Raw genomic sequence first — 14,372 nt, 5'->3', positions numbered from 1 at the left:
GATATGGTGAATGAAAAACAATGTAAGCCAAAGAATTTTACTTCAGATTTAGCTTATAGTTACCTATAATTCTAGGAATATGTCATCACTGAATTTGTTCAAACTAGTCAAGGAAAAGCAGAAAGAGTTAGTTTAACACTTGTGAAAGTATTTCAATTCTCTTTGACATTTAGACATACATCAAAATGGTCTTGTCATGGACTCCATAAAGCATGTCAACATGATAATCAATATCAGTTGTAAAGAAAATCCTGAATATATTAAAAAGATTAAAACACCATCTATGTTTATGATCATCGTCTGTATGCCCACACATGTCAGACCTCAAGTATGTTCTAAACCCTGGTCTTCATAGGGAATCTTTCACACAAATATCTCTTTCCAGCTTCCCAATCTGTCAAATACTGGTGAATCCTTTTTACAAAAATATGTAAACTAACTGAAAACAAGATAAAAAAGACTTCTTAATGATGGATAGAAAATTTTAAGGCAAAAAAGACTTCCTTAATTTCTGTCACACTGCAATAAACATTAACTTCTGTTTAACTAATCTAAAAATTGCATTTTATTTTGAAAAAAAAAAGAATAAAATTCTGAGTAAATGAACTATGAAGGCACAAACAGCTAATTATTTCCCAATATCACACAAGTAGTTGAGTTGAAGCACGGAGATAATGAAAAGATCTGCAAGAAACATCGACGCCATAAATTAACTTTTCCGAAGGAAGCATGATGGCGACTACAAGTATGTTTTGACATTGGAGGCATGGCACAAGCAGACTTTTTGCCCTCATGATGGAGTGAGTGGGCCAAGATTTCAAGTTACCCTAGGACTTTATTTACTGACAAATAATTCCACAAGGTGTCTTTGTACACACAACAAAAGACAGCTGGCGCTTCAGGTTCATATGTACAAAGAAATTACTGATACTTGATAGAAGTATTACCCCACCTCGTGAATTAAAACATAGCCTAAGCAGAGATATTGGACACAACATGTATTGAAACATATGTTAAACTGTACACATGAGAAAAGCTGTCAAATAGGGTAAATCTAAATAGGCATGGCTGGAATTGATAAAAGTTTGGAAACGGGTATTAAATAAAAGTCTTATTTATTGAAGCATATCACTGTGTGTGATTTGAGTTTGATTTTGCACACTCCTTGATAAACAAGCTGCATTTTCCCTTGTTGAAGTAACAGGAGCTTCTTGTTTCAATATGACCTGACAGACATATAAATTACTAACTGCTTTTAATCTTACAATGTTTTAAAGAAGAACCAACTGTCAACATCAACTAAATCTCCTGTGTATAGATGAAGGTAGTAACAGTAAGCATAACAGAAACAACGTCCAAGTATCCCATAAACAGATATATACCTCTGGAAAAAATGTATACTTCTTCAATCACTGGGTGTCGACCCTTCTTCACAAAATATGGAAGTTATCTTAATTTGGAATATAAATCAAGCAAATAAAAATCATGAAACATGTGGCTGGGAAAAGGAAGTATTTCTGAATATATTCCAAGAATTCCGCAAGAACATCCCCAACTGAGTATATACCACTTGTCCAGGTTTTGACCAACTGAAAGACGTTGGGCTGCACACAGTCTGACATTCATTTAAAACATATGAGAAAGACTGAGTGATGGAGACAGGATATTTTTTCAGCAAACAGCAGCAATACCAGATGTTTTTTTAATCAAACTATGACACTGAATTATAAAAAATTACAAACATCTAAAAACAATGTATTTTATGTGGCAGACAATTTTTTTTTTTTCAGTACACTGAAGTATAACGATTTTTTTCAATCATTTTCTGTGAGAAATTATTCTGTCTATCAAATCCCAAACCCCACTCCAGCGTTAAGCATCTGCCCATAACCTCGTGGCAGCCCCATAATCCCACATTCACTTTAGAAATGGGCTTCATACATAGTACCCATGTGGGGAATCCAACCTGAGGCTTGAGCGTGACAGGTGAACGCTTTAACCTTTAGGCCACCCCATCGCCCCTTTCAGGATCAAGACATTCAGCAGACAGTTAGTGCATCTCTACAAAGTTGAAATAATAACAGATAACAGATGAACTTGCTGGACACAACTTGTCATTACAAGTTTCCTTCAACTTGTGGTCCTGAAGAGTTTATAATGTAGCTTGTACAGTCTGTAAGGCCCTGATGGTAGCCATGCACATTTACTTACTTCAGTCCCAAGAATGTGAAATGGCCACCCCAAATAATACGCACTGAGTGCCTGCCAAATTTGACATCACTGATTATGACTGTTCTGGAACATGGCTGATTGTATGTGATTATCCTCCAACATGGCTGATAGTATGTGATTGTTCTCCAACATGACAGAGTATTAACTGCTCTCCAACATGGGTGATTGTATGTGGTTGTACTACGACATGGCTGATTGTATGTGACTGTACTCGAACATGCTGATTGTATGTTTTGTTCTCAACATGGCTGATTGTATGTGGTTGTACTCCAACATGGATGATTGTATGTGGTTGTTCTTCAACATGGCTGATTGTAGGAGGTTGTACTCCAAACTGGTAGAGATTGCATGTGGTTGTACTCTAATATGGCTGATTGAATGAGGTTGTTCTCCAACATGGCTGATTGTATGTGACTGTACTCGAACATGCTGACGGTATGTGATTGTTCTCCAACATGGCTGATTGTACGTGATAGTACTACAACGTGACTGATTGTATGGGACTGTACTCGAACATGCTGATTGTATGTTTTGTTCTCAACATAGCTGATTGTATGTGGTTGTACTCCAACATGGATGATTGTATGTGGTTGTTCTCCAACATGGCTGATTGTATGTGACTGTACTTGACCATGCTGATGGTATGTGATTGTTCTCCAACATGGCTGATTGCATGTGAACTCTGCTATCAACCACTCAACTGTCTGGCCCACCATTTGATAATATAGAGACAACAGATATTACCGGAACGCTTCAGATTGGGGCATATAACAACAAACACTCCCCTCTATTCTAAGATCCAGAACAATACTATCATCACTACACATCTACATAAACTACACCACTACAAATCAACAAACACATTACCACAACACATACTATACCACTACACATCTACACACTACATGTTAGTGGTACAGTAGTTGCAGCATCCGCCCACAGAGTACAAGGTTGTGGGTTCATTCCCCATCCATGTCAAACTAAAAGACAACAGAGTATGGTACTTGTTCCATCAATGCCTGTTGGCATCAATGGGGAAAACAGGGACTGGTCAGCATGGAGTCAGTATAATGAGACTGAGTGGGTATTCCTGCTTAACTGCAGCATGGTGTCTCAGTCAGCTTGCACTATAACCAACTCAAAGTTGAGCTGATGCAAGCAGCCACACAAACATGCATACTGTCATGTCACCTCACTAAATGTCTACATCAAAATGTACCATTAAATACCAACATAAAGTATACCACTACATATCTACATAACATATAGTACTACATATAGTACTATTACATAAAGTGTACTACTACATTTATTTTACCTCACACTAAATGTCGCTTTCTGATTGGCTTAGAGCTATTCTATTATTTTTAATGTACCCAGCTTACAGGTGAAGTATTATTTTCAATGTACACCGCTGGGAATTCTGAACTCTTCTGGTGCTTCATGGTAGTACTTCTTTGCCTCGAATAACATTGAATCACACATGAAGCACGGAAATTACCGATGTTTTGCGATTGAAAATCGATGGAAGGGAGAAAACTCTAAATCTGTTTACTTTGTGTCGTCTGCAAAATGGTGATGCGCTTCGCATTCGACAGAAGTGCTTCAAGCAGTTTAAAATTAAAATTCAGATGTTTGGTATGATAAATACATTGTTCACTGGTCCCTCGGGGGCCACGGGCTTATGTACCCTCGAAGTCGAGCCCACCGGGCGAGGGGAACATAAACAAACCTCCAGGGTACATGAGCCCATGGCCACCTTGTGACAAGTGAACAACTTCTAATGCACACACACTGTAACAGTACATAAAGTGTACTACTACATATGTACATAAAATGTACTGCTACATATGTACATAAAGTGTACTACTACATATGTACATAAAGTGTACCACTACATATGTACATAAAGTGTACTACTACATACGTACATAAAGTGTACTACTACATATGTACATACACTGTACCACTACATAAAGAGTTCAGCTACATATCTGTACAAAGTGTACCACTACATATGTACATACACTGAACCACTACACAAGGTGTACCACTAAATAGAGTTCTACCACATGTCTATACAAAGTGTACCTGTACATATGTACATACACTGTACCCCTACATAAAGTGTACCACTACATGTCTATACAAATTGTACCACTACATATCTACATAAAGTGTACCACTACATATATACATAAAGTGTACCACTATATATCTACATAAAGTGTACCACTACATATCTACATAAAGTGTACCACTACATATCTACATAAAGTGTACCACTCCCAGATACCCCAGCTTCGGGCCGAGTCTAATGACTGAAGCAGACAGCAGTGTGGCTAGCTCTCCATATCAGCATATCTCATCCTACATCATAAATAACTCATTTCACAAAGTAATTTCCTAACTTTAATTGCAAAGCATTACGGTAATTGATGTAACAAGAGTAGAAATCCCATGAAATCCCAATCAAGGCACCCACACACCGATACCCTAATGTAAATCTGCTGCTAACTGTATAATATTTGCTAAATAGCATGTTGAAAACTGCAAAACATAGCCAGTGCAGTGAGCAGAACTTTGTGATTAATTATTCAATAATTGTGTTTAGAAGTTGGTGTAAAGTAAACATGGAGCGCTGACAAGATGGAGAGGGAATCAAGTATTGGTATTCTAAACACATTCCTCCACCCCAGCCACTTCTTACCACTCCAAAATGTTTGTTATGCTTACATACAGACTTATTTTCAAACTTTTCCCAATTTCTTCAACACTTTCTGTTTTAATAATATCTGCCAAAACTCTCCATAACACACATCAGGTTAATTACCAGCAAATGTTCTACTCATATTCTCCATGGCTTTTTCTCAATCGTAAAGCTATGTTGAGAATTCGAATCACCTGTTTATTTCAAAAATAAATTTGTAATCATTCTCAGAATGAAGTGCTGAACAGTTTAAAAAGTTTAATGGAACTTTTAATTACATAATCAAGAAAGCTGAAGTAATACCCTGTGTGCTACTTTTGGTTTGATGGAAAAATAATAAACATAATTGCAACAAAATGTTCTATATTTGCAGTATCTAGGCTATCGGACATTCTGTTAAGTTATTTCCACGAAAACTACCAGCAATTATAAAGCCATTAATGTAAGCCCTAGGGAAAAACTCATTCTCAAGGCTTGCTTTATGAGCTTGAAAACCGTACCCCAAGCTGTGAGAATGCTTAAGAATGAATTACATCTCTTCTAACTAATATGCCATTTTCTTTCATGAAAACATCTTTTTATCCAAAGTACAAATGATTTTAACAGAGGTATTATGGGTAGTGAAAAAAAAATGCCGATGTATGATTTCTGGCCCTATTTCTGTTCAATGTCAGTGCAAATATTTCATTTTCCAGTTAATGACCCATTTTTTAGCCCTCGTCATATAAGCAGTAATATCAAGCAGACTGTAAAAATCTTTATAAATGACTTATAGCCTCCAACACCTTCCATATACCCAAACGAGGAAATCTGACGTTTTTCCTTGAAGTCAAATGATTTTTCCACAGGGATTGAGGCGCGCGCAGGCGAGATATATGATTCCTAAAGTATCAACGAACGCTCAATTAGTGTTATGGGATTGTTACAAAGCCATCCTGGAATCCATAAAGAATAAATCAACCGTATCTAGACCCAGCAATCGCATCATTAACACCGCAAGAAGACAAGATTTCTTTTGTTTATTTGAGAAAATGCAAACAAAAATGGAAAATTGATCACAAGGAGCCTTTGTCAACCCTGAGATTTTGTAAATATAATTTCCGAGAGGTTAAAAACAAACAAACTAGGCTGTTATTTCATGAAGATGATGGAAAAAAAGCATCTTCAAATGTAATTTAGTTGGTGTTGGGATGCTGCTATCAAATTTGCGACCACAAAGACGTAAGGATCACCCATCTTGTTGGTGTTTAATATATAAAAGGAGACGGAAAAAGCGTCAATGGCTTCACATGGCCGTGCAAATAGTTCCGCTCGTGTGGAACAATGAACACAATACAAACAAACAAAAGAAACATAAATATGGCAACAGTTGTGCAGAACATTCATTTACTTCACATCTTAAAGATGAACATTTTCAGATACACAAACAGTTCCTACAAAAATATTTTTTTTCTTGTTGATTCACAGAGGATAAGCTTTGTCTTTTGAACATCTTGTGTTTGAACAATAACTTCAGAAAGGCAATTGATACATAGGATTTACCGGTACTCCAGGAATGTGATTTCCATGTTCCTGTTGTGAGAAGATAATAACCAGATTGTCTCCAAACTGCAGAAGCGTGGTAGTGTGGTCCATCATACATGAACAAAATGAGTACTGATATACTTCCGTAAACTGGAAATAGCATGTCAATAAAGTGTACCGAAGTTATGATTATGCTCGTACGACATATCATTACCATTAAGATAAATTTGTCCAATTCTGCCTGGTCAATAGCCAAAGCATACAGAAGTATATAGGCGGATTGCCCAGGGTGTGCAAATCCTATAAACTGCCAAATCTTTCACATGACACACTACACAGGCTGTACGAACGACTGTGAATTTAGATGGAATGTGGCTACGAAACGGTTGATCGCTTCAAAATTTTAGAGTTGGAATATTGAATATAACATAGCAATAAAATTGTTGCTATCATTTTTTATTTGTTTGCATCAATAAATATATCCAAAACTTAAAACATTTCTGTAATTCACTTAAGGTTCAAACAAATCCTTAAACTTCAAACCTCCCTTCATGACCATTCAGAAAATAGCATGGTGACAAGTTTTTCATCTCATTAATTATTCTACCGAAAGTTGATTATTGTTGTTTAAAGATGAGTAAAAATAAAAGATCTTAATAGTAATAAGGTCCTCACATGGTGTTTTGAAAGGGTGTACGGGACAGTAAGACCCTTGTACATTCAGCATTTGGAATTTACAAAGGTTTTACAGTCCCGTTCACCCTTTCAAAGAACTGTGATGTACTTCTTAAACATACAGAAGGTCATGATATAGATGTTTGTAAATCAACCGGAAGGCTCAGGAATCGTATCAAGGTAAACACCTTGATAGTTGGAGCACAGTTGCTGATCTTAGGAGGAAGATTAATGTATCACAATCAAAATAAATCAATAAGATATGGATATTTTAAGCACAGCTGCTAATAACTAAATGCTGAGTGAAAATGCAACACCTTGTATGTTCTTTCTCTAAAGCAAACAAACAGGACAAACAGAAGCAATGACGTCAGCGAGTCGATGGAAGCAAAAACAAAGTCCGACATGCCAACTTCTCATTCCTATTGTTTATAAAATCCTCAAACAAAGTGAAAGTAGGTACATGTCACCTATCTGATTATACCAGTGAAAACTGTGGACCTAACACATGACATAATGACTGTCCCTGGAGAGACATGAGACGTCCCTGACCCAGACTTACTGTTTCCACTCATGTGACCTGCCAGACTCTGCCCAAACATCTGACCTGCCAGACTCTGTCCAAACACCTGACCTGCCAGACTCTGCCCAAACACCTGACCTGCCAGACTCTGCCCAAACACCTGACCTGCCAGACTCTGCCCAAACACCTGACCTGCCAGACTCTGCCCAAACACCTGACCTGCCAGACTCTGTCCAAACACCTGACCTGCCAGACTCTGCCCAAACACCTGACCTGCCAGACTCTGTCCAAACAACTGACATCATGGACCCTGTCCAAACATCTGACATGACAGACCCTGAATAGACAGCTGACATGATGGACACTGTACAAACATCTGACATGATGGACCCTGTACAAACGCCTGACATGATGGACCCTGAACAAACACCTGACATGATGGACCCTGAACAAACACCTGACATGATGGACCCTGTCCAAACACCTGACATGACGGACCCTGTCCAAACACCTGACATGATGGAAACTGAGCAAACACCTGACATGATGGACCCTGGACAAACACCTGACATGATGGACCCTGAACAAACACCTGACATGACGGACCCTGTCAAAACACCTGACATGACGGAAACTGAACAAACACCTGACCTGCCAGACTCTGTCCAAACACCTGACATCATGGACCCTGTACTAACACCTGACATCATGGACCCGGTCCAAACATCTGACCTGCCACACCCTGAATAAACAGCTGACATGATGGGACACTGTACAAACACCTGACATGATGGACCCTGTACAAACAGCTGACATGATGGACCCTGAACAAACACCTGACATGATGGAAACTGAACAAACATCTGACATGATGGAAACAGAACAAACACCTGACATGATGGAAACTGAACAAACACCTGACATGATGGACCCTGAACAAACACCTGACATGATGGACCCTGAACAAACACCTGGCATGATGGAAACTGAACAAACATCTGACATGACGGAAACTGAACAAACACCTGACATGATGGACCCTGTCCAAACACCTGACATGACGGACCCTGTCCAAACACCTGACATGATGGAAACTGAGCAAACACCTGACATGATGGACCCTGGACAAACACCTGACATGATGGACCCTGAACAAACACCTGACATGACGGACCCTGTCAAAACACCTGACATGACGGAAACTGAACAAACATCTGACATGACGGAAAATGAACAAACACCTGACATGATGGAAACTGTACAAACATCTGACATGATGGAAACTGAACAAACACCTGACATGATGGAAAATGAACAAACACCTGACATATATATATATATATTCCACCAACATCACAGGAGGCAACAGAAACTGACTTCACACATTGTTCTCATGTGGGAAATTGAACCTTGGCCTTGAATAAAAAAATAATTCTCAACATACTTTTAAAAAATAAAAATGATAATAACATGATTTGTTTTCCTGTGTCCATCTTATGACACTTTATAAGCTCAGCTATCATGAAAAGATATCTAGCACCTGACCAATACAGGAGAGTGTGTGAGAGACATAATGCTACTGAGAAGGGCAAGTATCTACCTCATATTTGTGTTTACCAGGTGGGAATCTATCAACATCATTGCATTACATATTTTGAAATACAGTGGAAGCGGTCTAAACCGGCATTCATTGGGATTAAAGAAAGGATCTGGCTTAGACAATGTGCTGGACTGTAGAGCTGATGATAAATGTACTTATTTAGCCTCATGTAAGAATGTCGAGTTTTGATTGGTCCACGTGACTCTGATAAAATACCATGTACATCCATCACGATCCGCCAGCGGGAGTATACGACTTTTATACTCGACTTTTATGCAACCTTACTCGGGACTGATAAAACCCCGTATTTCCCTTGACATGATGTGATAACTTATAAAGTCACGGATGGGACTGAGATTTTACGTCAATAATAACAACTTGCCATGATGGACAGATGCTGCTTCTGACAGTTTCCACTGTAGATATCAAGAAAGCTCAACCTCCAAGAGGGTTGAATAATTAGACCACATTTCCAAATCTTAGAATTACACGTTCTGCATCTACATTTGTGCATCAACATACTATATTACATGCTTGAGGAAATGTCTACTGCTGCTAAACTACCATGTTTATAATTGGTAACAACATCCTGAAATGGGACAACAGTGAGCCCAATAATTCTGCACCTCAACCAGCTTCTTACAACAGAGTGTCATAAGATACCAGAAAATATTTAGTCAAATATCAGCCTTTTTGTCTCTCTTGAGGCATAAATTACCAAAGTAAGGATTGCATGAGTCTTCCAGGAAGTGAGTGTCATCATTGCCACAACTGTCTAGGGGCACGATGGGTATCTGCAAAGCACTGCTGTATGTAGAAATCACATTGCCATCAGATAATGTGTTACTAGTGGAAACAGGCTGCCCTACCAATCTGTTACTCACAACCAAATTCATCACAAAATTATTCTGATAATTTGCTTGATTTTTACATTTTAGAGGCAGGCTAGTTACTGTCATGCATGAAAAAAAATAAGTATTTCACTGTTTATTTCACTGCTGAATGTTTTTTTATATTACATACTGGCGAACCATGATCTAATATATTTCTTGTAATGTACTAGGATGGCATTGCATGTTATCAGATTACTCAAAACATGCTTCTTTCATCCATGAGTTGTAAATTTATTAATAAGCAATATATCAAATGGATGCGACGACAGATTAAGTACTCCCAGGTCAGCTTCCTGGGCACAGAGGGACCTAAAAACATTCAGCAAAACACAAGTTCCAACTTCATGGCACAACTGCCTCATAAACCATCAGTCAGAATTTGGTCATTAATCATCCATCTGTCAAAGGTTAAACATTTGATTGATGTAGATTTCCAAAAAGGACTATACATTACCAATTCATTGCAAAAATATTTCATATACTCCCACAATGGAAATACATTGTTAAGAGAGAGGCCAAGCAACTGATGTGGTTTCAGACAAAATGCAGGGCTTATATTTTCGAATCTCTGTTTTCGCTAAGACGGAAGTAAGGTAATGCTAATGTATGGTGCATACGACTATCTGAGCGCCAAAGACAGCTTTGAAAATCTAGGCCCAGGTCTTCTCATTAACCACTAGACAACATTCCCACCTCACAGACACTCAAAGAAAAATATCTTTTAAGCAATGAAAAATATTTTAATCAATGTATCATTTCAATGCTTATCCAACACAGATATACATGACTGTAGTTAGACAACTGATTAGGATAAAGTTGTGAGATTCCGCCTCAATACGTACTTGTGACAGGACCTATTATGCACGATAATTCATACTCCTTCAATGTCAAGGTAAGTCCACAGACTGACTGCAACAAACACAGAGAAATTCCCACAAGCTACATGCAATTTATTACAGCTTAAACTGCTGGTAACAAAAAAGTGTTGACATTAATTTGACCTGTTTTTCACACCTTGCCCTATTGAGGTGATAACGTGTAAGTAGGTGATACATACAGCAACTGCCAGACTGAGGATAGCTCCTGGATAGTCGAGTGTGTGTACGACTTGATACGATGCAACATCATAAATCTTCACATGCCTGGAAAAAACCCACAAACATCAATTAGGTAATATGTTCATTAGTGGGAGTGATAATTATCAAGCAGATGGTTAAGAGCAAGCTTCTAAGTGTAGCGTGTATCTGTAACAACACACATAAGCAGCTTGTTGATGTAAAATGTTGCTGGGTTGGTGGTACTAATTACAGACTACTTGCACATTACATAACATTCATCTGGAAACAGAGTGAGTGAGTGAGTGAGTGAGTGAGTGAGTGAGTGAGTGAGTGAGTGAGAGTGAGTGAGTGAGTGAGTGAGTGAGCGAGCAAGCCACTTGAAACACTATTCCAGTCCATGTGTGGCAGACTGCTGAGTGATGAGAGCCTGGGGTGATGCAGGTTCTGGACCATTTCCACTTTGGTGAAATCAACAAACATGGGTGCAATGCTGGCAAAACACAATCTGGGTAATCCAGGATTACTACCCACTACCAAAGGTTTCTGCATGCTGAAAGGATGCAACCAAGCACTACTGAACTAAAAAGACTAAGAAAATCTTGCCTGACAAAAGCACAAGTGAGTGAGTTCTACACCAAAACCACCAGCATACTAGCAAGCACATGTGAAATAAATTATAAATAGATTTTCCCTAAAATACCAATGAGTGAAACAAAAAACATGCTGCGAGTTGAGCACATGATTTAAACACTTGTATTCTACACTTCCCTCATGTAATGAAATAAACATGAAATCAATTTCACGGGAAAATTTAAAGAACTATTTCTTTTTAGCACTTTTGTTTACACATGGAAGACTAAATCAAGAGGTATCTTTATTCTTTAAAGTATCGATCGTCTGGGATGTGAATGGTGGGGGGCAAGTGTCACATGGAATGGAAGCATTCATAAAATGTCTTTGAGAGGTTTACACAAACAGCACGGCCAACCACAACCACCTAGTACTGATAAAGTATCCCACTGCGTGAAGGACACAGAACAGATCGATATTGACATGCTATAGACGCAGTGTCCTTGGCTATGTGATAATGACAAAGTGGTACACTGTGATTAAGTCATTATGGCAAGACGTTAGGGTGGGGAGACTACCACGCAATATACATCCAACGCTTGACAGATATTGACAAGGGTCGTCCATGTCAAGCGTATCTGACACTGACAGCAATGAATCACAGTGTCCACAGTCAGCTGAAATACAACAACAAAACAGAAATTGCCTGTCAGTGACAGTTGCAGATTTATCATCCCCCTCTAATTTTTTTTTTTTGGAGCTTTTCATTAAAGGGTGATAAAAGTGAGCACAAAGCTAAATAGAGGGAAATGGGGAATTCCGTGAGTGCTGACAGGAGAAAATGATATAATAGACCCTGGGTTGCAGATATGCGTGCAATCAACGAGACATTCACGCACAGCAGTAACTTAACGCTGCTTTTAAATTTCACTTCCGGTGTTGAATTTTATCTTTGATGCTTTTTGTATCTTTTTGAAAATTTGAAGATTTCTGGTTATTTCAACACATAAACATGGCCCCTTATAATGTATTCCACGTGCTGACAGAGTTTTTGTGCTGGGGTAGATACCATCGGTCTTGCTAGGGAGGGAGGAGGGACCGAGAAAAGGGGCACCATGACCCTGGTGCTTCCTAACTTACCCTTAAACTTGAGCTTCCACCCTGACTCTGACATCAGTGCCTCCTTGTACACCCTTCTCATGATCCCAAGTACACAACAAAAGCTAATCTTTCTTCTTCAGACCTCATCATGCAACAAACCCTTGGTTCTCTACCCCTACCACAGTACATCTCCACCCCAACCACAGTACACTCTACCCACACCCTTGTGTTCTCCAGCCCTATCACACTACATCCAATCTTACTCTTGCTCTTGTGATCTCTACCCCTTCCACAATACATCCCACCCTACCAACACCCTTGTGATCTCCACCCCTACCACAGTACACCTCACCCTACCCACACCCTTGTGTTCTCCACCCCTACCACAGTACACCCCACCCTACCAATACCCTTGTGATCTCCACCCCTACCAAAGTACATCCCACCCTACCCTCACGCTTGTGATCTCCACCCCTACCACAATACATCCCACCCTACCCACACCCTTGTGATCTCCACCCCTACCACAGTACACCTCACCCTACCCACACCCTTGTGTTCTCCACCCCTACCACAGTACATCACACCCTACCAATACCCTTGCGTTCTCCACCCCTACCACAGTACACACCACCCTACCCACACCCTTGTGTTCTCCATCCGTACCACAGTACACTCCACCCTACCCACACCCTTGTGTTCTCCAGCCCTTCCACAGTACACCCCACCCTACCCACACCCTTGTGTTCTCCACCCCTTCCACAGTACATCCCATCCTACCCACACCCTTGTGTTTCCCACCCCTAACACGATACATTGCACCCGACCAACACCCTTATGTTCTCCACCCCTACCACAGTACATCTTACCCTACCAATAGCCTTGTGTTCTCCACCCCTAACACAACACATCTTACCCTACCAGTCACAAGAAATTAAAGAACACCAAATTCTTTTATACTATGTTATTTAATCTGCCAAAGCTGAGTTAGAGAGACAGTTACATTTTTAATACTCTTATTGACATCAGACAAAATATAATGTGACATGACAAACGTCCATTAAGTTCAAATCAGGTAAACCAGAGCAAGCCATTCTCTGGGCATGTTAATAAGCGACTTTTGGCCCAGGGAGCAGCTGCTGCCCAACCAAAACCTATCCATACAAAAGTAAAGGTGTTAGCCTTGTAGGTGAAGCGTTTGTGCATCATGCCTACAGTCCAGGTTTGAGACCAAGACCATTATTATCACCTTCCCACTTACGGAAGTAAAGTTATGTAACACACAAATGTGAAATGAACTAAACTGTAAATGTATTTGTAAAACTATATTTATTTAAATATATATATCTATTTCACAAGTCAACCTTAAATGAGATTTTAGGGTATATTTGAAATACCTATCCTCACCATATCTCACTGTCATCAAGGGCAGACATTTTTCATCTCGTTTCCAGCTTTTGCTGATTACAGTTGCAGTGATAAAGTA

At 39.3% G+C, this 14,372-nt stretch overlaps 1 protein-coding gene across 1 annotated transcript in view; it reads right to left on the bottom strand.

The window, feature by feature from the left end:
• The window catches only part of LOC137277446 (U3 small nucleolar RNA-associated protein 15 homolog), a 113,444-nt gene that overhangs the window by 16,393 nt on the left and 82,679 nt on the right, over window positions 1–14,372 (bottom strand). The window contains exon 8 of the mRNA XM_067809175.1: window positions 11,215–11,299. Coding sequence (XP_067665276.1) covers window positions 11,215–11,299 — 85 coding nt within the window. The remainder of the gene's footprint in view (window positions 1–11,214; window positions 11,300–14,372) is intronic.

The sequence above is a fragment of the Haliotis asinina genome, chromosome 3 (genome assembly GCF_037392515.1).
Source record: "Haliotis asinina isolate JCU_RB_2024 chromosome 3, JCU_Hal_asi_v2, whole genome shotgun sequence".
NCBI lineage: Eukaryota > Metazoa > Mollusca > Gastropoda > Lepetellida > Haliotidae > Haliotis > Haliotis asinina.
Note: the sequence above shows the minus strand (reverse complement) of the source record. Positions and strands in the feature narration are given on the sequence as shown.